At 38.2% G+C, this 27,200-nt stretch overlaps 1 protein-coding gene across 1 annotated transcript in view; it reads right to left on the bottom strand.

Moving 5' to 3' along the window:
• Positions 1 to 27,200, bottom strand: part of ZNF521 (zinc finger protein 521) — a 282,650-nt gene that overhangs the window by 116,008 nt on the left and 139,442 nt on the right. Inside the window, exon 4 of the mRNA XM_032653879.1 lies at positions 16,798 to 16,882. Coding sequence (XP_032509770.1) covers positions 16,798 to 16,882 — 85 coding nt within the window. The remainder of the gene's footprint in view (positions 1 to 16,797; positions 16,883 to 27,200) is intronic.

The raw sequence follows: 27,200 nt of genomic DNA, 5'->3' as shown, positions 1-27,200 counted from the left end.
TGACCGAAATCTATTTGAGGGCAATATTGACTGCACTTAAAACTCAACATGTTTGCTTAATTTTTGGTCCTTACCAAAAATAAGCCCCAGACCCTTTGAAATGTTTTTCTTATGATTTACACTTCTATATGTGATCATTTATCAATCCACTACTGACAGGGAGTAGGAATTTGGTTTGAGATAGTACCATACAGCATTTCACAAACCAGTTGTTGGTGTTGGTAGTGATGTGTATGTGTGTGTGTGTATGTGTGTGTGTGCGTATGTATGTGTGTGTGTGTGTTTTAAATTGAGGAAAATCATGTTTCATGTACAGAACTGTCCTGGAATTTTGAGCATACAAGCTTGTTATTCCAAGCCATTTGATTAAATTTAACCACAGGAAACTCTTCCAAGTCCTAATGAAGCAGCATTTACATCTAAAAAGGGAGCCAAGCCAAAAAACATCCTTTTCTAATATCTCTGTTTCAAACATCAGACTCCAATATAAGCTCCATGGTTTTCATTTCACTAATTTTTTTTTTTGCGTTACGCGGGCCTCTCACTGCTGTGGCCTCTCCCGTTGCAGAGCACAGGCTCCGGATGCGCAGGCTCAGCAGCCATGGCTCACGGGCCCAGCCGCTCCGCGGCATGTGGGATCCTCCCGGACCGGGGCACGAACCCGCGTCCCCTGCATCGGCAGGCGGACTCTCAACCACTGCGCCACCAGGGAAGCCCTCATTTCACTTTTATACCATCTCTCTGAGCTGCTGGAAACAGTTTAAACACAACACAGGGAGTGGTGCACCAGTAGGTCTTTGGTGAAAAGGGTTGGCAGCAGTTCTACATACAGATATGTGTGCATGTGTACATACACACACACACACACACACACACACACACACATAAATACACAAACTATAAAAATTTATTTTAAAGAAAGGCCATTAAAAAATTAGAAAACTATAGTTACTGACAGAAAATTTGAATTGGAATTCAGAAATCAGCCATATAATTTAAGACCTTTGAAATGAATGTACTTTTAGTTCATAACATAACACGTGAGAGTTCAAGACACAGATTAGGTAGAACAGGCCTTTAAAGAAAGTTAAAATTACCTTTTCATTAAGAGAGAAAAGTTTTTTTGCCTCTAAACAAACCGATACAACTTGGAAGATTATAATTTTTTCATAAAAGACACATATACTTGCACACAATTTTACTGACTGTGTCATTACTAAGTTAAATTAAGCTGTTTCAATAACTGAAGAAGTTACAACTAACCGAAACAGCCTGGACATAGAATGCGATCTTATGATATTGCCAGGTTTCCAACATCACATTTATTCCATGCGATGGTGCACTTCAGCATAATAAGCGAGGATCCTAGGATGCAGCAGACACAGAAATAACGTCAAAAGCAATTCTTCACATTTGGATCTTACCACATCAAGTGCAAATAATGAACTTAAACAGGAAAATGCAATTTGCTCCTTTTAAAGTATGCATTTTAAACTCTTGCAAAAAACAAAAAACAAAAAACCCCCACCACATTCATTTCCAACGCCTCGAGGTAAGGAGGATGGCATCTATCACAAGTGCAGAGAATGTCTGAAGGATTTAGAAGCAATCTTTTCATAATGCTTCTTTGGGTGAGGAAGTAGAGTTATGAGTTGCTCAAAATTCATAAAGATTATTAAGTTTACATCCTCACAGAAGATCTGCCACCACTGCATCTCTCAGCTAGACTGTCAGCATCCCTGCCCAACTCTACTGAGAATAGGTCTCTGGTTCAGGACATTCATTCATTTTGTGGCATTAGTGCTCCAGTGTATAAAACAAAGATTCTGTCCCATTCAAAAATCAAACAAACAGAAACAAAAAAAAAAAAACCAAATTGCCTCCAGTGGAACAAGGATACAATATCATAACTGAATTCAGGTACTCATTCTATCAATAACCGTGCATGGAAGTAACTTTAAAAGGGAAGTAAGTTTTTATTCCAGCAAGTTGATTCCAGATTATCAACTTGTGTGTCTGTGCCTGCTGGGCTATCTGAATGATTACTCTGTCCCTCAATGCCCTCAGCTATGACTGACCGGGCACCGATGGCCATGACCCCTCACGGTAAGGAAGCTTCCTAAACAACAGTGAGCTTTCCTGCTTGATGAATTCCAACCTCACAGCTCATCTAAACTGAGCCTATGGGCTTCACGGTTTTCCTTCTTACTCTCCGCATAGGTCTACGGGAAGTTATGAAACATATTTTTCTAGTCCTCCCAGGAGCAAGGCCAGGTTCACAACTTGACCTCAGAAACACAGCGGTCCTGCAAAGCCAGACAGCCTGATAGAACGGAGTATTAGTGTTCTCTGCCTGGCCCAACACAAACCATAACATGCAGCAGGGAGCAATGTTGCTTGTGGGAAATGACAAGCAAGGGATCAGTGGGAGAAAAATAATGGGATTTAATCACATAAAAATATCCCAGGCACACAGCTCCCTTTCCAACAAGCTGCCCACCTCAGGTGAGGGTACAATGTTCTTCTGAAACTAACCACTTACAATTTACAAGGGAGCTACCTAGCCAGATCTTTTGATCAGATTAAGTTATAGGATTCTGGGCACACCCAGAGATGTTCCTTCCCATCACGTGAGTATATGCACCTCCTGGAATAATTTTAAACACACATACAAAAACACCTATGTACGCATCACAGATGTCTTGGATGTGTGAGAAACGATCCCAGGAACAGGGCAGGCTCATGTGAAAGACTGTCACAGACTAATTAAGGACACTGCTGCCGAAAAAGGAAGGGTGACCCTGCAGTCTTATTTACACAATTTCCAGCCAGAGGGCTGTGAAGTGGAGCCCCAGTGGGGGCATTTCTATCTGAAACCCAAGGGCACCTGCATTAAGGAAACTGGTGTAAATGAATCCCTTTGCTCAATGACAGAAGGAAAGACACCAATACTTCAATTATCTTGGTATGGAATCTATGTGCCGACCCTCTTGGATTCTACATGACAAGACACAGTTCTCTTATTTTATTATTATTATTATTTGCACTTCACTCTGCATTCATTTAGAAGGAGGACATTTTGTGGCAAGAACAATAAAGCTTTTTAGGCAGAAGGTAGCGATTCAAAAATTGCAAAACCTCAGCTTTCAAAAATAGCCTAAGTGACCTCTTGCAGTACTCTGGCCACTCCAGCAGGCAGGAGGCAACCCCCGTGAAGAGCGAATTCTGGCAAAGTTCTCTCTTCACAGATGATGCACAGCTTAAGCTATAATGAGTTTTTGGGTTACAAATGCTGAACGCATTAATATTCCTTGATGATAATTATCACAGTATAAGCACCTTTCCCAATGTGAGTAGCATAAAGCAACTGAAGCAGCATTTTTACTACATTTGAAACAAGCCGGAAAATGGGATTTTCTACTCTTGTAACCTGGGGTCAACATACATCAAGCATTGAATATTAAACACACCTCTAGATGAATCCTGCATCCCTTTCCTACCCCTCTGCTTCATGTATACCTAAAGCTATCTCCTTTATCCATTCTTCGTTATGAAATTCTTGATATGAACATACATGTGACATATATAATTCAAAAAAGAAATGTGTTACTCCCCAATCACGTGAATCCTATGTTTCTTCTTATGAGTATACAAATAGCACATAAGATCAGTAAGCCATGCTTTGCAGATGAGATGTGTCTCTCTGCAGTTTGAATGAATACTGTGGTCACTGGCTGCATATAAAACAGGATGAAAATTAGAATTGAGCAAACAGGCTCCTAGAAGAACCAAATGCATCACATATAAGACAAACCACATACAGCCTTTAACTTTATACTTTCGAAACTCATCATACACTTAAGCACTGAAAGGTTTACATGTGAATTCTAAGCCACCAACATGATAACAGTCATGATGTCAGCAGCATTATTTACTGGCAATAGTTCGCTAAGGATCCCGGAAACCAATTTTCACTCCAGATTAAAAGAACAATTATTGTTATTTGGATAATAACCATCAAATATCATAAGAAGAAATTGATAAAGGTGATTCATTATGCATTGTATCAGCAGTATGTGTCTAAGATTCGGTGTTTGCCTAGCATACCCCAAACGGATGCTGTATAGACTTCACTTACTATACCCCAGTTGGATTTCATAATATGCTCGGAATAAACTATAAATTGACTTTTCCTCATCTCTTTTTCTTCCTCTCTCTCTATTTAGTGAAAAAGAAAAAAATGTCTATTTTAAAGCTCAACTGATACTAGGATGGCTCAAAATCGTTACAATATAAGAGCCTCCTTTTTAAAAAGCATGCTATAATATCATTTTAAGATTCTATGTAAATAATCCCAACAGCACTTTGACTAAGAGTGACAAAATGAAAGCCAGTTCGAACCCTTAATCCAAAGAATGGGAATTGATTTAGGTATTTTTTTAGGTGTGAATCTGCTGAGCTCATTTGTACCGTGTTAACCACACTTCATTTAGATAATATGCCACGCTATAACTGCCTCAAGTTCTGTAACATCATTTTTACTTATGTGCTGCAAAAATGTCTTCAAATCCCATTTGAATAGAAGGCAGGGTTAGGAGGGAACCTTTACTAAATATTTAACAGCCCCATCAGCTTATTAAATACTATAATGTGAGAGCCATGAAAACATGATATACAGTGCTTGCCTTTTTTCTAAAACTTAATGCTTCTGCTCATTTTGAACACTCTGCAAGCCCATTCATCAGCAGAACTGATGCATTTTAAAAAGTCCTCATTTACTAGCAGATAAATGTGGTTAGAGAACCTTTTTAGTGTAGAAATGATTGGAAACCTACTTGGTTTTACTGTGCAAAATTTGCTTTGCTCTGGCCTAGGGGAAAAAAAACCTCACAAAACATTTAAAAGGCTATTTTGAAAGAGCGTGCCAAGGAACACTGTTTAAAATAAAAGAAAGTAGGGGGTGTTTTTGGTTCACAGGAATATAAATACACCAAAACAAGGCAACAGATTTACAGACAGCTGATAAAGTACATGTATTCATCGAATCTGGAAAGAGTATCTCAAATACACATCATATAATGAGATTACCCATTGTGACGTTGCTTTTGACCATGACATTGATGGCAGGTAATTTCATTTGCAACTATTCGTAATTGCATTTCTTAGAAGAACGGGTTAATACAATTTTGCATGTAGTCTGTTGAGATATTTTTAACTAAAACTATGCTTTTTTTTAAAAAAATAGTTAATCAGAAATTCTGTAGCCTGTTGCGGTGGGTAGAAAGTAGGAATTCGCTCTGAAAAGATATTTCTATTCACAAAGAGATACACTATAGTCTAATTTAAAGAACACCCCCTTAACACTGGAGGCCTGCAAAGTGAGCGTTTATCCTGTAAACACTGTAACAATGATTATCTGTCCCCCGTTCTCAGTGGAGACTCTTGCTTTAGAAAATGTCTTGTGGTGACTTACTAAATTCAGGCTATTTCAATTAGTATTACTACACATTAAAAATTAACTGCGTTACTGAGTGGATTAAGGTTTAAATTTCAATTCTACAGTATGTGCACTAGAAATGACAGCTAAAAATCAATGCTCCTTGGCCCACAACCGGAAGTGTGTACACTTGAACAGCGCGGGCCTGGCGTCACCGGCCAAGCAGTTTTAAAAGACTTGATAGTTCAATTGAAGGTGTGTCAGCTCTAATTCTGCACAGTAGCTCAGCCTTAGAAAAAGAAAAACAGAACAACAGTTGACCTAACCATTTGGAAAAACAAATGGACACAGGTACTAAAATTATGACAACAAAGGGATTAGAATTCGCATATAATTATACCCAGGCTAAAATCTTGTTCATAACTCTGTTTAATAAGAACACAGGATCCTTGACTTAAATCCACACTATCTTTTGTATTAGTTACTGAGTGACAGCAGTCGGTTGGGGGCAGGAAACAGGCTATTTTGTAGAGACATTACTACTATGTACAACGCTCGTAATAAGTTTATGTTTTGTTTTGTTTTTGGCGGTACGCGGGCCTCTCACTGTTGTGGCCTCTCCCGTTGCGGAGCACAGGCTCTGGACGCACAAGCTCAGCGGCCATGGCTCACGGGCCCAGCCACTCCGCGGCACGTGGCATCTTCCCGGACCGGGGCACGAACCCGTGTCCCCTGCATCGGCAGGCGGACTCTCAACCACTGCGCCACCAGGGAAGCCCTATTCTATGTTTTAAAGAAGCCCAAGAAGATATGGAAAATACAAATCTTTGCCTTAAACAGCGATCCTATTTCAGCCCCCTTTATAAATTATTAAATCTCTTTGGGGGAAGGGACAAATGAGTTGATCACCCTGACGACAAATTCATCACAGCTAGACGAAACGTGTGAAAAGAAATGGGTCACTTTTATTCACAGTAAATTTGTTCTTCTGAGGAGATGAAGATGGGAAACATTACAAACCAAGTCCACGGAGTAAAGGAGGATCAATAAAGGCCCACCAAGCCACCCAGGGTATCTGGGTTTGGAACTGAATGGTGATTGGTATGTGCCTAAGAGAAAAAATGCTGCCTGCAATGTTCCTTAAGATGCCCTCTGCGGTTGCACCTGCACCGGTGGCCAAGAGCAAGTTCAGGGGCAAGGGAGTAAAGGAGATGGGAAGTAATAACAACAATAAAAAGAATAATCTGTTGCAAATGGACCCCGAGGTGTAGTAGTCATCCCCATGCAACAATCACCCTTCACTGCAAGTTACTGATGCGGCTTCATTACAATACAGCATATAAAGGGGCAACGTACAACGTGCACTCTTGAAAGCTATGTGGTTTGATGCAGCACACACCACCCTAGAAGGCACTGCTCGGGGAGCCAAGTCAGATTGTACAAAAGTGAAATTACCTGTAAAAAAATTAAATAGAGATGTAACATGTGTACAGCAGCGTGATACATGGGCGGGGCGTGGAAAGACGATATAAGGTAGCAGGGAAAGGTGTTTCCTTAGTGAACTATTAAAGGCATTCCAAATTCATCTGATTTAAAACATGCTTTGAAGAGGTAACAACTTTTAGCTTTGTTAGAAGGAAAAGATAAAGGATATGATGTGTCCTGTTTGGGAAATAGAAACTGGCACTCTGTTTCCTATTCTGATTCTTCATAAAATGAACTTAAACCATGTTCTTAGGTGAACTCTAATACGGCACATTCAGGCTACTATTATGCAAAAGAAGAACACAATTCGTTTCTCCCATTCTGGCCTGGCTGTAGTTCAAAGTCTTACTTTTCAGTCAGTGCCCAGAAGATGCTGAAGCAACGTGTTAAGGCAAAAAAAGAGATTCTTTCCTCACTAAGGATCACTGAGTATGTCATTGGTTAATTCTTGTTCTATGATCCTCATTAACATGACTCTCAAGTTTCTGGTTATCATATCTGAAATATTAAGACATAATAACTATGAAGGTGCAGGTAATTGGATATTAACCAGAACATACTTGACTGGGCAGGAGGTAGGGCCCTGCTTAAACTAATCCTGAAATATATTAATCACCAATTAATGAAAGGGTTTCGAATTCATTTTCTATTATAGAACACCTCCGAGTATCTAAGCTTTTTCTAACAGAATGACTTGGAATAACAGCATAGAAATAAAGAATGTGGCCATTTGATGGTGGGCCTGAATTAATTCTTTACAGCCTGTTGTCAGGTAATCATGAACAGTATAGTTAAAGCCTTGATTACAGTTACGAAGCCTGATGCAGAGAAGAGGGGATACTTTTCAGTGTTCGGCGGCCTTCGTTTAAATTCCAAATTTTTTTCCTTTAAATGGCAGAGCCATAGCTAAATATTTCACCAGAGAGCTGTCATAATATTATCTGAGTCTTTCAGCCTAAGCAGACTGTAGCCCTCCAACCTAACAACAGATGTACTCTTAAAATAAAAACCAATTAATGGGAGCCAGAGAGATCCAGCAGGGGCATGCTTTTGTACATAGTAAACAGGAAGTAGTAAGAAGGTGATGAATATATTGAGGGATAAAAACCCTCACTAAGTGGTGTTTGAAAAGTCACCACCACTTAGATGGAAATAAAGTAATGCTGAGAAAAGAAAATGGAAAAAGAGGAAAAGAAAACAGAAAGAGGAACATAGAGGAAAGGAAAGTCATATTTCTCTAAAATCCACGGGGCTGTGAGATTGTGTCTGATGTGTCACAGATGTTCTCCTAGTTTGGTTGTAAAAGCCCCCACTAAGCTCCCTAGAAAAACTTCTGTACCTATTTCACTGAGTTAGAGAAATTGCTACCAAAATGCTGTTCATCTTATAAAAAATTTCCAAGTACAGTATCCTCACAAAGAAATTCTAATATCTTTTCCAACTTAAAAGGTGTGCCCCCCAGATTCTCTGAAAAAAACTTACATTTTCATATACAAACTACTATATATAAAATAGATAACCAATAAGAACCTACTGTATAGCACAGGGAACTCTACTCAATACTCTGTAATGGCCTATATGGGAAAAGAATAAAAAAAAAAGAGGGGATATATGTATATGTATAGCTAATTCACTTTGCTGTACACCTGAAGCTAACACAACATTGTAAATCAACTATACTCCAATAAATTTTTTTTTTAAATGACATTTTTAAGTCAGAGAAGACAAGGCGTTTGGATGAATGCAACGGAAGCAAGGGACTGAAATGATGCCATCTCTGTTTTTCCTGCCTTTAGTCACTTAATTTGATGAAAATAGTTAAGAAAACTCCTGTTATCTCCGGGTTTTTTAAAAATTTCTGTTCTTTGTTGAATTTAATTTTAATAATTCTTAAATAAGCACTCACGGCAGATGAACTAAGATACACAGGCATGTCAGCCCTTTTATCAACAATTTCGCCATAGAAATACACAAACATTTCAATGGCTCTTCATTAGCAAACAAATCAACAAGTGATATTTTAATGCCTGACTTTATTCCATCTCTGTGGGGACCGTCGTTGAGAGTGTGATGTACAGTACAGAGAAAGGAATCATCAGCCACAGCGTCCCAGGGCTCTCTCCATTGAGGACTTCGAAGCCTCTGCTTAAAGAGTGCATTTAATTGACTGATAGACAGTAGCTTCTTTGTTCACAGAAGACAGCGAAGTAATGGCAGCTTGAAAATCGTACCATCTACAGGGTCTCCTGAGACTAGTAACAGGGGGATATGTGTCAGGAATAAATAAATAATCTAATTATTAAGCCACTTCCTGTCAAGTTAACTCCAATTTGTTGGCTTTTGAAGGCAACAAAACGAGGCATTTTTCCTCATTATGCTTCTCTTTTTATACCAGTGGTAATCACAGGCGGATTAAAGGGTGCCTGATTGGTTTTTTTGTCAAGGAACTGAGAAGCAGCCAACAGTACAGAAAAACAGAGTTGGGGTTAGAAGAAATTTCATGCTTGTCTCCTTTCCAGCTCCCTAACAGCCCACACGGCTGCCCCATACAGAGCCGCCAGCTGTACAGCAAATGTGTACCCCTCCAACTGAGGCCTGCTGGGCCACAGGCGCCATCCTGAGAGCCGTGAGATACCTTGCAATCTTGGCAGGTAGCTACTGCTGTCATAGGCATAATTCTAAAGGTGACCTAGGAAGCCCTATCAGCTCACCAAATGCAACAATATGAGCAGCTGAAGTTCAACGCCTACTCTCCATATTGGCTCCCTTTCCTTTGTTTACTGCTATGATTGGCCCCCCCCAGTAGGAAATAACCTATGGAAATAGGTCATCAGAGACCTTTTCTTTTTATGTGTCTGAGCCGATCCTGTGGAAATAGGTCACGAAGCCTATGCGTATGTGGGCCTGTGTGTGTGCGGGGATTGGGGATGCATCTTTTTATCTTTTGCTGATGACTTTCCCTGCCCTCCATTGAGAAATGTTTTGCAAACTTCATGCAGAAACAGACACCCACACTTGATAAACAATATATCAAACTGGTGAGTGGAAACGGATATGCCCGTGGCATATTCTACTGCAAGTCAAAGGAGAGGACAAAAACAGAGCCAGAAGCCCTACCAACGTCTCTCAGACAGTCACATGGAACCTTCTATCTGCCACAGACTCTGCCCAGCGTCTCTGTTTGGAGCTTAGGAAGGAAGGCTGGCATCCCGTAATTCTTCTTGGGAACAACGTTCTTCTGAGGTCTCTTTTAGGACGACGTGTTCTAAAAAGTAACAAGAAACTGTATCTTCCATCTGTCAGTGGGCTCAGTGAAAACCCCCAGGCTCACAGAAAATTAGCATCAGGAGAAATGTCTAAGAGGCTTTCTTAGGCACTTGTAAATTAGAAACTCCACTAACTGCAAGTATTTTTACTCTTGTAAATCAAAGCTGCTAGGTGCAGGCTAAAACACAAAACAAGGATAAACACCCTGATTTGTCTTTTAAAAGCTTAACACTGAAATAACAGAGAGGCTCAAAGATTTCCTTGAAAAGTTGCTTCCGAAATAAGAATCCAAATAATCAGGATGAGCTCTTGAAAACTGTATCTTATTCCAAACAGGTTATTTTTTCTTTGAAAAGATCCTTTTGCTTTCATATTAAATTGTCTTTGTTTTTAGAAAGGCTCATGGTAGCGGAGCTTGATAATTTCCTGTGCCACCACTTTGCACTTGGTAAACAGTGTAGCTATGTTTTCTATTTATGCCTGCGTATGTCCTTTCTAAATACGTCTTGAATTTTTGTTAAATTGTGCAGATAATTAAACCCTCTTCATATTTACAGTCTGCTTCACTGGTACCATGAATTCTGTTTTCAGTTACCGTCTGCAAATTCCCTCTCTGAACAATTTCATACGAAGCAATAACACTTCATTTTACATACGTTTTATCTGATGTCCCCATACAGAGCTGTCAGCTGTACAGCAAATGTGCGGTTCTCAAACTGAGGCCTACCAGGCCACAGGCGCCATCCTGAGAGCTGTGAGGCACCTTGCTGTCACTGGCAAGCTTCCTTGCTGTCACTGTGACCATCATTCCATACTTCATACAACTTAAAATCATCTGATTATTAGAATGTGTGGCCCACACTCCATTTTACCCTTTATTTAATCTATCCCCACATCACACATTTGTTTAAATGTTTTGGCTGCTTTACAAATCATGCAGCCATCTGCACGGTAGGTGTGACACCATTTTTTAGACAAAAGTTACGTGGCAAACAAAGATAAAGTCATTTGAAATGCTTTGGTGTTTGTTATTCTGCCTGGTTCACTTGGACCAACTCTAAGAAATAAATAGAATTATCTGTGTAAATCGATGAACATCTATAAAAAACAACACCCAGCAGAACGCAGACCTTGCTCCATTACCTACGTTAATATCATGACAGCTGAGGAGAGATGACCTGGCCCACTTCTCATCTCTCCTGTACAGATGGCTATTAAAGAGAAAGTATCCCTTTTGTATGGTCCATGTAGAGACCCTTTATGGGCTTTTCAAATAAGCCAGCATTGCCCACATGAGGGTAGCTTTCTGCTACCATTAAACTGCCCAGATTTCATCTTTTTTAATTCAGCTCCGGATGAAACAAGCCAGTATTTCAACATATTTAACACCAAATGCTTGTTTCTTACTTCCCCGAGTTTTGTAAGCAATCAACTGAAGATGACTTAAAAAAAAAAATTCAATAGTCTTCTCATTTAGAATTCATGTAAACTCCAGAGAACCTAAGGACAGTGCAGGTGGACACCTATCTATACACCCACACATACATGCACTACTGTAGATTCATTCTATTCATTTTTTTTAAAAAAGCAGCCAATGAAAGCTGAGAGTGTAAAGTGCAACATGGTTCTTTATCTCCCTACGCAGAGATCCATATCTTTGGATATTTCCCCTTCAGACACATAAAATCCAAAACCATTATAGGCCTCAAAATATTGGTTTTAGTCTATTCTAAAGCAAGAGCACTCAAGCTGAAATGTTTCAGAGGTGATGCTGAATGTCACTGAACTATAATGAAGATTAGTACGTAGCGCACCATCCACTAAAGAAATGGAAATGCCACTTGTGACCCTGGGCACCAAACAAATTGCAGAACATACGGATGTCACCTGCCACAAGCACAGACTAAAATTCCACCACACTGTACAAAACTGGCGTATGCATTCCTTTTGGCTTGATATCAGTCCTTCATAGCATGTGTAACATAATACATGGGTAGAGATATCTTCCCACATGCACTGTGGAAAGCTTGAATCTTTTCATGATCTTTTAAAAATTGTAACTATCGGGCTTCCCTGGTGGCACAGTGCTTGAGAGTCCGCCTGCCGATGCAGGGGACACGGGTCTGTGCCCCGGTCCGGGAAGATCCCACATGCCGCGGAGCGGCTGGGCCCGTGAGCCATGGCCGCTGAGCCTGCGCATCCGGAGCCTGTGCTCCGCAACGGGAGAGGCCACAACAGTGAGAGGCCCGCGTACCGCCAAAAAAAAAAAAAAAAATTGTAACTATCCATAAAGCACTGAGTATTAGAGATTTGAATAAAAATAGTTAATACCTATGCATCTGTGTTTTTGTATTAGTTGTCATTCATAGTCCCAAATTCTAGCTTTGCTTTTCTAAGAGATAAATACGTTTGCTTCATCCAAATACTCTAAGCATCGCCCTTGATCTGGGACATGTTTGTTAATGACTATTCGTGGATTTTCCTATTTTTTCGCAAAAGAGTGTACTCTGCCACCTTAGATACAATTTTGCTATTACGTCACTCGTCTTTCTGATCAGATGAAAAACAGGAAAAAAAATTATTAAGTAATCATCTCTAAGTCAATTTTTAACAACAATTCTTAGGTAAATGGTTTACATTCATTCCCTTCATATTCTCCATATGAGAACTATGAAAGCAAGGGCTGGAAATAGCCATAGCTATATAATGACCACTTGTCCTCCAAAGGCCATGACTGTAGCCATCAATTCCAAGGATAATGGTATTTCTCCCCTTTGATCATTTCTTTGTCAAGCTAACTGGCCTTCGATGGTGAGCTTACTGCCGGTTGTCTACCACCAGCCGCTCGCAATTTGCTCCCTCTGTTTCATGAGACAGTTGTCTGTGGCTGTTTGGAACACATTGGTCTCTTTGGGGATTTGTGCACTAGTTGCAATGCCAACCTCCGTAGTGATCGAAATTTCTTTCTAACTAAAATAGATAATTAGAGGCTGGTAACTATTGGTCAAGAATTATCAGAGTGAAAAAATTAAGCTTCTCATAAATAGTTCTTGGCAATGTCATCTCTTTGTATTGTCGCATGCTTAACAACCCTTTATTCAGAGCACTTACAAATTTGCTCTACTGCTGTTGAACCTCATAATTTTATATGAGGCAATCCCTTTCCTGGGTTAAACACATTTACATTCTCTGGTCCCATCACGATCTGTGCTAATCCATACCAAATAATAATAACAACAATGATAATAATAATAACAGAAATCTCAAAGAGAAAAAAAACAATAAATATTTACTGTGCTGATAAGAAGAGACAAGTGAATAATGAGTTAAAGGACACAGTGCACAATGGCTCCTTTCTGTATTTTCAGGTCAAAAGCCAATGTAAACTATGTGAAAGGAACAAAGGAAGACAAGAAAAAATTTCTCATCTGTGCAGACTTTAAAAGAGGGAAATCTTTTCCCCAGGAAAGCTGTTAAAATGTTTCGTAGCTCTTTGTGTGTGTGTGTGTGTGTGTGTGTGTGTGTGTGTGTGTGTGTGTGTAAAGAAGAAGAGAAGAGAAACCTCTAAATAGCCACTGGTCTGATTTCTTACTGAAACTGTCTCAAAATGCAATCCAGACTGAGGTTTTCTTTTTTTCCTTAATAGACATAAGTCAAATCCCGAATGCGTTTTTATTGAGTAATTATTCCTGCAACTCAAACCATGTGTTCACACCTAGCTGCAAAATGGCACTTATGCAGAGCATCTCCAGTGTATACCTGGTAGAAACACTGATGGTTTTCCTTTCACAAATGTCCCTGGCCTGAGACTAGCATATCCGGAAAGAAGCGTGGAGGTTCCCTGACAATGAAATTGCATTAAAATACGTGGGCTACGTAGAAGCAAATGCAAATGACTTGGTCAAAGAAGGGATTTAAAGTTACACCTCACTGAGTCAACTGCAGACCTTGTTTTCCATCAGGTGACATAATCTTTCAGCAGACTGACTGAAATGGAAAACAAAATCTGTAAAAACACTATAGACCCTCTTAACAAAAAGAGTAAGAGGCTTTTCAGATAGCCTCTAATCTCTCTTCCCTGCTAAATGTCTGGTTGAGATTATTTTTTGATTAGACAAAAAACATACAAAGATACACAACCTAAAAATACCTACCCTCAACGGAGGTATTTTAGCCAACAAAATCATGCTGCCTGCCTCATCTGAAAAACTAAGCATCACACTGGGATTTTAAAAAGGGATATCTTAGCCTTTGTGACATCCTCCCCTTACACATTCTCTCTCTCTAGATATTAACAATGTGGAGGAAGTGTAGGGACTTGGATGCATGGTCAACAGATGTACCAATTAAATGGATACTATTCATTTGTTTGGGCCTCAAGTGCAAGAGAATTACATATTTTATTATTAAAAAAAGCATGAATATTAACTAAGTAGGCCCTCTGTGAAAAGGAATAGAATTTGCTTCTCTGATGGAAGGTGAATTGTTAAACGCTCAGATCCCAAGAGGAGATGAGTGTCATATTAATCCACCATAAGGTAGAGGGGGGAAAGCTTTGGGAAAGCACTAATGATGCAAGGAATATTAAGAGAAATACTAAGGGAAAGGTATAAAGCAATTTAGAAAAAGGACCAGGACAAACCAATGAACGTTTTGGACAAATGATACTAAAGTCAAAAATTCCTCTCACGCTCAACATTCCATTCAGATTCTACGTGTGCAAGAGAACATTAATACTGTGTTGAAAATATATTCCATTTGTTCATCTGGGCCCTGGGATAAATAATAAATCCAGAACCAGAAACATGTTTACACAGAACAAAACTAATCAGAAGCACAACGATTCACTAACTTTTCCACAGGCTGCAAACTTCCAAGAAATATTCTCACTAAAGCCCATGTAAAACTGTAGCATAAAGCAGAACCATTAACGACTCTCACCAGTAAACTCTACTCAAGAAATAAAGAGATGGAAAATATTAACACTCATTATCTGGAAAGAAGAATTCATTTTTTCTAACCCATGCCGCCCCCGACACCAAGTGCATTTTGAAAGTTTATATAGAGTATTTTTTTGGAATCCAAAATAGAAAGGAAAATAGAAGAAACATTTCAATCTCTCTTACACATTGTCATTATCTTCTAAACACTCAGTAAAACTGTCAATGTTATTCTGGCACATTTAATGTATAAGAATAGGCCATTTAATGTATAAGAAAATCACTAATAATATTAGTACTTAAATCTGGAAAATATAGAGATAAAGTGACCAATATTTTAGACCAATATTTTAGCTCTTAGGTATATGTTGCATTTTGCATAATTAAGCAGTTAGTCTTTTATAAACCATAATCCTCCTAAAGACCATCATTTGAAAACTATACAGCAAATCTTATTGAAAACCTATTAATAAAGTTTCCAACATACTTTTGACTTCATTTTCATTAATATCTACAAGAGCATTAGAAGTTTTGTTATAGCTGCTTTTCAGGATCCGTAACTATAGCTGGAGCAACCCTTCTACTGTACGTTCTCAGAATGCAGCTGATTAGTGTATGATAAAACTTGTTTACCCCAGAAAATGAGTTCAGAGTCTAAAATGTTGAATTTTCTTTCCTTTCTTAGAGTCTGATAGTAGGAGACCATGAGGTTGATCAGACTTTTAAAATACTATATCACGATTATTTACAGTATTATAAAACACCACGAAAGGAGTATGAAATAAAAAACTCTCATAGTGTAAAAACACAAACGAATGACAAAAATAGTATAAAGTAATAGCAATTGCCATTTTACTAGCAGAAAAAGATCTGCTTGATAAAGTTTAATTGGCTGGTAAAATTCTTAGTGTTATTACTAAGTGCTTATCAAATTAAAAACATAGGAGGTAACCCCAGAGGAATTAAGGGATAATGGGACAATATGAGTAAGTGAAAAAATTATCCTTTTAGTTCTAGCCCATGCAATAAATGCAAAATCCCTGAAAACAGTGGCTTAGAGCGACTTCAGAGATCTTTACCCAAACTGCTTTTACAAAGATCTGTGTAAAATTTGGTGGGGAATAAAAAATGATGACTGAATTCTTTATGTGATCGCTATGATAATGATTATTTCCAGGCTGTTGAAACCATACATATAAAATTATTTTACGGCAATTTAAATTATTTATGTTTCCCTATCACAAAAACTCACCACTCTACATTTTGATACAGATGCTTAAGCAACACACAGCACTGCCATTACCATAATAACTTCTGAAATTAAAACCTGTCTAAAACTCTATGGAAAGCTAACATCCAGTTCATTAACCATTCCTGTTAGTCTTCAATAATGCAAAAATGATTAGAAGTTTAATTTGTTAATCACCTGTGTTTTGACTGGCAGTAGATACATAATCCTCTCCAGAAGTCTAAACTAGCCCTTGCAGAAAATAAAATGTGCTAATGTCTTATCAGGCCTAATAATAGTAATAAAAAATCAATCATGCTTAGGTAAACCATTGATGGTTGAACAATTAATTCATCTTTAACTCTGCTTAATTATATAGGCACTGACGTACACAAGGAGGAGAAAAATCTATGGGTAATAATGTTTAGAGTGTCACTCACCAATCATGTGATTTGCAACATGCACCTGAATATCCCATTCATTGTAGAAAACCATCTGACACTTGATGCACTGATAGGTCTTCTTCTGAGAAAACAAGCATAAACAGAATTACTTAGACACATGCATTTTTTTAAATTTTAATTTAAATTAAAAAAAAACCCAACCCTACCTACTCACAGCATTTTCTTGAGACCTTGGTCTTATATATGTTGTTAACCAAGCTTCTGTGAGGCCACTTGGGCAAAATTCTATGTCCTTACTATGACCTTATGGCTTGATCCTAACACTATGCTTTTAGTTGCAAACAGCTGGAAGAAATGAGGGCACATAATTCTGGCATAATATATGTTTAAAGATACCTAAACTCAAAAACAGAAGTTGGTATTAAAAAAATATCTGTAACACATGGCTGAGTTTCAGAAACCGATGTCTTTGAAGATCAGGCAAACTTTCATTCTGACCAACATAACTGTAGTGTTGTTTCTAGATATTCTTAAGTAAAATAGCCAATAAGTTAAGATTCACAAAATGTAGCTAAGAGATTTAGAGATGATCATTTTTAGGTGAAGTATGAAATTTAGATGATGCTTCAGAAATTGCTAAGTACTAGCATTTAAATACATATCTTCTATAAAGAAATCATGTCATATTGAACATTCTAATACCATTTTATCATTTTACACAAAAGTCTTGTGAATAGAACAGGATTTATTATAATTCTTGTATCATAAATAAAGAAACTGAGGTCCAGAGAAGTAGAAAAATGTGCCTGATGTCACAGTGCCACACAGCTGGGAAGAGAAATAAGCTCTCTTGATTCTAAATGCAAGGCTCTCTGATAAAGGCAGCTTTTATGATTTCACATCTTTATTATTGTGTCCCCTATACAGCTCAGTACATATTAGATGAACTCAATAAGTAAAGTACTGCTTAAGTTTTCCAGAACACAGTTACATAAATGCCTTTATGATGAAACTTGATATTTATAATTAAAAACCACCTTGGAAAACAAAATAAAGCCTTATGAAATAATCCATTTGAAACGCTCCCAAAAGTGAGAAAATGACATTTGTAAAATCACATCAATGACAGTTTGTTAAGGCATTCTTATAGAATTATCACTTCATCAGCAGTCATATAAAATTGTTTTACAAAGAGTAGCAACAGAAAATATCAGTCTGTCGATTGCAATTAATTTTAAAGAACTCAACAAAATCAAAGTTAAGCACAAAAGTGTAAATGCTGTTAACGTAAAGTTTTCTTAATTATTGTCACTTAACGTAGTATTTGCTTCCGAAACAGAGGATGGTATTCCTTGAAAAACACAGCAGTGCAGGCATATTTCCAGTGGAAGTTTTCTATATAATCTAACAGGCTTTGTACATTAGGCATGTTGTGAATTGAGTGTGCTAGGTCTAAATCTAACACGGACTTAAAAAACCCTGACAATCACCAAGGAAGATTTACTGCGCTGAGCTGTTTACAAGATGCTTTTGATGGTAATATATAGAGCAACATGTGTTGCGTAAATAACATCTATCCCTTTTTTAACAATATTTCCCTTTAGAACTAGTTAGAAAATATTTCTTACTCCCAGATGACCTACATTATATATTGTTTATTAGCATACTTCCAGCATTATTCCTGATATGTGACCTTGCAGAACAACAAAGAAACATAAACTTAATGGCTAGTCTTTTCTCTTGTTGGCAGAGTAAAACATACAATATGTCGAAAACTGTCTCCAAAAATGATGACTGATGAATATGTTGGCAGAATATACTGGGGCTTTTTTTTTTTTCCTGGTCTAATAATAAAGAATAAAATGACTTGACAAGCCAAAATAATAAAATACCAGCACTTACTATTGCCTTCAAAATGAACTGACACGTTTGAAGATCTATGTTTATAAGTTTTCTATTATCATTGAAAGAAAATGCTTTTGTCACTACTGATAATTCAAATACTAATGCTACTCTTAGGACAACGTCCAAAATGTTACTTTCTATTCTTATTAACAAAGTCATATTCTGATCTACAAGCTCCTAAATTTGGGGTTAGGTGGAGTAAGAATTTAATGTGATCGAAAACAATATACCATGGTCTTAAAATGTTGCAGCTTAAACTTCATCTCACTGTACATCTCACATTTCCCAAATGCAAAGCAGTGATACACCAATTGGGATGTGCTGTAGTTTTCTTTTTAAAGCCATGGTATAAAATTCAAATTAAAAAAAAAATTTAAATGACCTTTAAAACATTCCTTATTGTAATTATAGGCTCTTTGCAAAATATTTGAAAGACCCCTGCCTGCCCGCTTCTCCCCCATACACCATCTTTAAGTAACGTGGTTATAACCTCTGAAAGTGTTGGCCTTGCGGCGCTCACTCCCTTGGAGGTAAGGCCATTCCAGCTCTGTACAGCTGAGGTTATGAAGGAATTCTTCCTCATTCTAGGCCCAAATCGACTTTTCACCCATTGGTCCTAATGCTAGGCTCTGTAGCTATAAAGAACAGGCTGAACTTCTTGTCTAAAATGACAGTGACATGATGAACCCTTTTTCAGACTGAAAATAGAGTTATGGTGTAAGAAATGCTTTGAGCAACTTTCACTATCCCCGTTACTTTCTTCCAAGTCAATCTTTTAACCAACAGAACCCCAAATTAAGCATAATACTCCAGGGGTGCCCTGACCTGTGCAGAGTACAGGACTGTCACCTCCCTTAGAACAGCTGCTTCCATCTACATAGAAGACAACAACAAAAAAAAAGTCAACTGAGATCATTTCTTTTAAAAGCAGATAAAAGTAGAAACAGAACTTCCATTGTTTGGGTCCCAGATTGGCCTTTATCAACGCTTAAGTTGTCAATTTACTTGAAATGCTAATTTAGTACAATTTTTAAAAGAGACTTTTTTTCATTAGCCTTTTTTAATGTGCTACTTGGGAGTGGGGTTGTCATTTCCTGATTGTTCTCTTTTGTTTTCTGATACTGATAGATGTAATTATCAAGGATACAACTTTTTCCCAGCACCTCATTATTTTTGATTGATTTTGAGAACAATTTAAATGTGCCTTTTTGACACTCTTGTTTTCAGTGATACTCTGGTTAAGGTACTCAGAGACTTTCAGAAAAGATCATCTCATAAGTTAAAAAAAAAATGATTAGGATCTCTAATAATGTATACTTTAAAAAACCACATTATTCTGATTAACCTCCCTCCCCATTCAATCTATATTCCATTAGGACTTAGGCTTCACATTTAGCCTCATCGAATTAAAAAAAAATTATACTTTGTAGTTGTAATTACTTTGATTTTTTTAAAAACAAAACACTGAGTGTAAAAAAAAAAAATCAATGAGTCCACAGCAATCCTCAAAAACAGAAAAGGAAAAAAATTCCAGTTGCCACCATCGAAGTGACTATTACATGAACCTCTTGTCCTGCAAATTGGTAATTAAAGGCACAGAGCACCATGATTTTTCAGGAGGTAGTGTAGTTCATGCCTTTTTGATGAGGGAAAGCTCTTTTTTACCGAAGGCTGACAGTAAGGGATGACAAAATTAGAAATTCACCATTCTTCAATGCCAATAAAATGGTCCAGGATAATCATTAATGGATGCTAAAACTATTAGGAGAAAGGTTAGTCTCAGAGACACAATTTTCATCCTTTGATAACGGCAAAGAGAAAGATGTACCTTTACAGAGACTTACCTGGTGGCAATCACTGTAACCAGACTATTTAGTTTACTATTACTAATAATGGACATTATGTGTCTCTCAGTGTGATGCAATATGAAGTATAATACATCATCATAAAGTATTCTTATCTAAAATATATACCTGAGTCTAATTAGGCCTTTAGATGAAGCATTCTAATTTTGGGGAAATGCAGGGATAGAGGAACAAGTGTTTCTTTGAGGAAAAAACATTACACAAATCCAGAATAATCTTCAAAACAAATCAAGAATATTCTTGGCCTGTTATCTTCAAAAAGTTAACGTTTAAGGGGGAATAACTGGAGAGATTGTTCTCAAATGAAAGAAAAAAGACAACTATTTAACGTAGTGTGAGGTAAATATAATGTGTGGTTTCTTAACTGGGGAGAAAACAGCTATAAAAAGGTTTTTGAGGAAATTGGGGAAATCTGAATATCAGCTGATTATCAGACAATATTGAGGGATTACTACTGTTAACTTTCTCAGATGTGATAATGGTATTATGATTACGTGAGTAAATGTCCTTTCTGTTAGGAGATGTATACCGAATATTTAGATGTGAAATGGCATGATGTTTGCAATTTACTTTCAAAAGATCCAGAAAAAAAGAACATATATAGTCATACATAGATAAAGCAAATACGGCTAAATGTTAACAATTATTAAATCTAGGTGCACGCTTGAACATTTTCGTAGTGACAAACAAGTGGGAATAAATGAATAGGGTAATTCATAATACGTAGTTTTGTCAACATTAAACCCCATCCCCTCTGTTCATTTTACATTCCCACACTTGGTGTACACCAAAAATAATTTGTGCTTAGTTGTTATAAATACCTTTGCAAACATTTTTGTATTGTTTGGAGGGATTCTTCAGATGTTTGTTTTTTATGAATCTAATGTATAAACCCTAAGAGGGCAGGAATCATTGCTGACATCCATTTCTGTAGTAAAGTAATAACAATTCCTTACAATTGCATCATGCTTTACAGTCTATAAAAACTCATATGGGTGAAACTCACTTGCAACAAAACTGTGAGAATAGATAAAAGAGGGATTATTATCCTCATTTACAGATTAATTAAATGACTTGTCCCAAGTCATTAAGGTTGTGAATACCATAAGTAAGGCCAATATTCTACCCTGTCTCCCACCCACTGGGTTTTAACACAGTTTAAACTATGATCGTTTGCAGGCAAATTTACAATTACATTTTAGGTGCATTTTGGAAGAATGCTCTCCTTAGGAATTGCTTAGTGCTTTGGTCCTTGACAATGCCAGGGATGGTATAAGACTAGCTGATGACACTGAAGGAACTGTTTCTAGCCACTTCCACCGTAGGTTCCCAGTCCCAGACCCTTGACCAAGATCCACTGGGCAGAACTGGCTCCCCAAAGCCCCCCAGTCTTCTTCAAGATTTTCTTTTGCTCTCAGTGTCTTGAAGTTTTATTTTCATATTTTCAACTGTATATTTATGTTTATTTGTCCTGCTCAATACTTAAAGAACAATTTCAATCTGAGGGTTCAGGTATGTCTCCAATCCTGAAATCTTTCAGTGACCTTTTCTTCAGTTTTTATGTATCTCTCACACACTTTCCATTCACTGCCACTGGAACTCCTGTTAGACACAGACTGGAGCCTCCCAATCTATCCTCCATGTATCTTAACCATTTTTTCATTCATGTTTTAAAAATCGGCTTGTCCTCTATGTTCTGGTCTAGGTGATTTTCTCTGTACTTTTACAAACCATTGGTTCTCTCTTCACTGATGTTCAGTCTAGAGCTTATCCTAACTACTAAAGCTTTTATTTCAATGACTATTTGTCATTTCTAACGTTTCTAATTTTAAATACAAGTGCTCTTTTAAAAAAAATTTCTACTTGGATTTGCTCCAAAATTTGTCACTCCTTTTAGGGGAAATCATACTTTCATTTGTCTTTTTCAAAGTCTTTGTCAGACTGCTCGTCTGCTTTACTACATGAATCTAATGAATCGCTCACATATTTTGGAAGCTTGGTTTGAAGCCCATTTTTAATGAAAGGTTTTTATTCTATGTGCTCATTCCTCCCTTTCCAGTACTTTTACCATTGCTTCTACTAGGCCATCCAGGCTACCAGACCGGGCTAGGTCACACAGGGGCACTTCCTGTGTATTTGCTGTGCTACAGGGATGGCAGAGACACTGTGAGCTGAATCGCAGGGCTAGCATATGGCTAATTCAGTTTTAAGCCACAAACTGTGTCTCTCTTCCTACCCCTTTAACTGCACAGCTCACAGGCCCTAGATCCACGTATTGCTCAGCAACAGAACCTTTATTCTACTTTCCTGTCATGAGCAATGAAGTTTCTCCCCAGGTCCTGCTTTAAGCAGCAGGTCTGGCTTTGTCCCATAGGTAATGAGAACTCTAGATACCACTTCTTATTTCTGGAATAGAGTCCAGGAGACCCCTGGCTTCAACCTTGATAACCACTTGGTTTTTAAATTTGGTTCTCAGATCTCAAAGATGGACAACTGTTTTGAGGCTGACTAAATCCATTTGGTTTTCTAACTTCCTATTTTGTCTATCATTGGTATATGTTTGGAGCGTCAAAGCATGAAGTTACAGAGTCATTTTTCAAGGACATCCCACAGCCCTCAGGCCTATGTCACCAATCCCAAAGTTTGGCAGTGGCTATCAAGGAAGAATTAGTCTCAGACTCAATCGGGACCCCCTGAAATTAAGATGTGCACAATGATGCTATAAAATACCCATTCCAAATATAACCACCAGTCTTAGTAGGAAAGCAACTTTAGGATTCTCCTTCTGCAATTAGTTACTATGCAGTGGCTTCATCATATACCTGTGTGACAAATCACTTAATGATCCTGAGTCTTAGTTTCCCTCCCTGTAAATTAAAAATAATAAAACTTACATTTATAGTTGATGTGAGAAGCAAGTAAGAACTATATAAAAGTGCTTAGCTTAGTACCATGCCCACCGTGTAGCATGTCTGCATTAAATAGTAACTACCTTTATTACTTTTTAAAAAATTTATTTATTTATTTATTTATTTATTTATTTTTGGCTGTGTTGGGTCTTCATTTCTGTGCGAGGGCTTTCTCTAGTTGTGGCAAGCGGGGGCCACTCTTCATCACGGTGCGCGGGCCTCTCACTATCGCGGCCTCTCTTGTTGCGGAGCACAGGCTCCAGACGCGCAGGCTCAGTAGTTGTGGCTCACAGGCCTAGATGCTCCACGGCGTGTGGGATCTTCCCAGACCAGGGCTCGAATCCGCGTCCCCTGCATTAGCAGGCAGATTCTCAACCACTGCACCACCAGGGAAGCCCCCTTTATTACTCTTTACTTGACAGGTTATTACGGGGATGGAATGGATACCTGATGAGCTGTATGGCACAATAAAGTTGCTTGTCAAAGATTATTTCTCACTCTTTTATGTGGACTTTAAAACCATATTAAAATTTCCCTAAACTAGAATCCAGTAATTTAGATTGTATGGAAATTAGCAAGGGCCAAACAAATGTTTATTAAATAAAGCTTTAAAAATTAATTGCATAGGGCTTCCCTGGTGGCGCAGTGGTTGAGAGTCTGCCTGCCGATGCAGGGGACACGGGCTCGTGCCTCGGTCCGGGAGGATCCCACATGCCACTGAGCGGCTGGGCCCGTGAGCCATGGCCGCTGAGCCTGTGCGTCCAGAGCCTGTGCTCTGCAACGGGAGAGGCCACAGCAGTGAGAGACCCGCGTACCACAAAAAAAAAAAAAAAAAAAAAAATTAATTGCATAAAGAATGTCACAAGTTGGTGACAGGGTTGTGGGGTGGGAAGGAAGAGGAGGGTAGAACATGTGAAAAAAGGTGCAACCTCGCTTGGAAAAAAAGCTGTTTTCAAGGTCTATAGCAACATCCATTACCATTTCAAGAACAAATATATTAATTACAGATGAGACATATATTTAAGATCAGTGGCACCTTTACTTGGCAGTATTTTGTTGGCAAGCAAATGGATATTATATGTGAATGAAAATAATGAACCTACAGCTTTCCACAAATACTCAATACTTCAGACATTTTAGTAATTTGGTCTGTCATTTTCCAATTCTGAATTTCTGTGAAAATAAGTCACTGAACAGAGAGGGGAAAAAAATGGGTGAAATTAAATGAAAGCTACTAATGATGTAAAGCTCACCCAAATAATTCATTAAAAAAACACCAGTATCAACTTTATATTGTGTGTTTTCATGGTGGTTGAAAGGAAGACATTATTATCTTACAGATGTAGTTAATGTCTAGACATTAAGCTCTATATAACACTTTACACAATGCCTGGCATGTACTAAAAGCTCAATAACCAAGAGGTATTACAAGGAGGAGAGAACACACACGAAGATTAAACTGTTATAAGTATTCAATATTTTGCCCACCTAACATGGCAAAGCACTAAATGGCAAACCAAGTACCAGTCAATGTTGGCAAGGAGAAGACAGTGAAAACATACCAGATAGGCATGGGTTAATACGGTCTACAAGAATCAGGAAAAGCTCCCTGGGAGAGTAAAGACTTGATCTGAGGTCTAAAATGGAAATAATTTCCTTGAGTTCAAAACCCAGATACAAAATGTCTAGTACATGCCAGACAAGTTGCTCACAGTCTGGTGGGGGTATTTGGTGGAATGAGGAAGGTAATTCAGAACAGAAGAAGGGCTAAAGAAGATTGCTCTGGACAGGAAAAAGAGAGACAACAATCTAGTCAGAAAAAATCTGGAAAAAGATTTTTGCTTTAAATGATTCATAAAAATGCATTTTTTTTCTTTTAATTATAGACAAGTTTTGCACAGGTGCATGTAGTATAAGAAAGGAAAAAATATTTATCTTTACAAATAAAATCCAAAACTCTATGAAGATATAAATTTAAGCTACTAGTAACTTTGAAATCAAGGGGTAAAAACAGTTGAACCATTTTTCAGCTTCTCTTGAGTTCTCTTTGAATATTAGATAAAACAGCATTAAAATATTTTATTTTCAGGGCTTCCCTGGTAGCGCAGTGGTTGAGAGTCCGCCTGCCGATGCAGCGGACAAGGGTTCGTGCCCCGGTCCCGGAAGATCCCACATGCTGTGGAGCGGCTGGGCCTGTGAGCCATGGCCGCTGAGCCTGCGCGTCCGGAGCCTGTGCTCCGCAACGGGAGAGGCCACAACAGTGAGAGGCCCGCGTACCACCATCCCCGCCGAAAAGAAAAGAATCCGCCTGCCAATGCAGGGGGCACGGGTTCGAGCTCTGGTCTGAAGATCCCACATGCCAGGGAGCAACTAAGCCCGTGCATCACAACTACTGAGCCTGCGCTCTAGAGCCCGCGAGCCACCACTACTGAGCCCACGTGCTGCCAACTACTGAAGCCCACACACCTAGAGTCCATGTTCCACAGCAAGAGAAGCCACCGCAATGAGAAACCCGTGCACTGCAATGAAGAGTAGCCCCCGCTCGTGGCAACTAGAGAAAGCCTGCACACAGCAACGAAGACCCAACGCAACCAAAAATAAATAAATAAATTTATTAAAAAAAAAAAATGAATTGTCTCCTAACACATTTATTTATTTTTCTCAAAATGTGCATTTTTATGTTCTTGAACTTGATGTCTAACATTAAAAACTGAATTTAAGCCCAAATTTCCCTTGGAGAGAGATGCTTTATTAGGCTCACTTATTCATCTCCAGTTCTCAGATTTCTCCTGATTCAGCTACTGGAGTCTCTTCCAAGGGACCTAGCTTATCTCCCTTACTAAGAGAGCTTCATCTAGATGATCTTATTTAATGTTATGTATTCAGTTGTTGTTTCTATGCCATTGTAAATTTACCTAAATCAATCTCCTATAATGTTATCCATAAAGTAAACAGTCAATAAATTTGGTTCACTGATTGTCCAATGGATAATCTTAAAGAGGCATCGCGCATTCATCACCTTCATTCCTAAGGTACTATTTAGGACTTGTCTATTTCTGCCTGCAAATCTCTCTTCTACCTTACACAGCACCAGTGAAGTGGAAGAGGCTGAATAACACAAACTAAATTATTGCTGTAGCAAAGGTTAAAGAAAAAAACCCCACCAGAGCATGCGCTGATTCTTTTTGAGTTAGGGAGTTTGCCCCTAGTTACCCATGACTGTAATATTTTGCTAGTTCCTAGTATGAACTAGGAACATATGAAATTACTATGACTTATAGTAATTAACTTCCTGTACTGTTTTGTAAACATTCATATCATTCAAGAAAGCTAAGAAATTGGGACTGGGGGAATAGTAGTTTGAATAATGAGTCTTTTATAAACATAAATCTGAGGAGAAAAAGAAGAAGTCAAAATTCTTGCCTTACACCAAATTAGGGTCAATTTTCCTTGCCAGTTATTCCAACCATATACTGATCGTTTTCACCTTAAAAATCTGAAACCTCCCTTCTGTCTCCTCATTTTCAAAATGAAGAGGTATGGCTGGTAGATATTGGGGATATACAGTGAGAGAGATGAAGGAGTAGGAACGTTAAGTACTATATTGCAACACCACTGAACTGCACCGTATGCCCATGGAGATCCAATCCCGAAGGCTGGTAATACAATTTAAAATCCCACCACAGACCAGGAGAAAGTTTTGTGACAAAGAAAAAAAATATTTTAGGATTCATTAAGACTTCTGCCCTCAAAGCAAGTT

This window comes from Phocoena sinus, chromosome 14 (assembly GCF_008692025.1).
Source record: "Phocoena sinus isolate mPhoSin1 chromosome 14, mPhoSin1.pri, whole genome shotgun sequence".
In the NCBI taxonomy this organism is placed as follows: domain Eukaryota; kingdom Metazoa; phylum Chordata; class Mammalia; order Artiodactyla; family Phocoenidae; genus Phocoena; species Phocoena sinus.
Note: the sequence above shows the minus strand (reverse complement) of the source record. Positions and strands in the feature narration are given on the sequence as shown.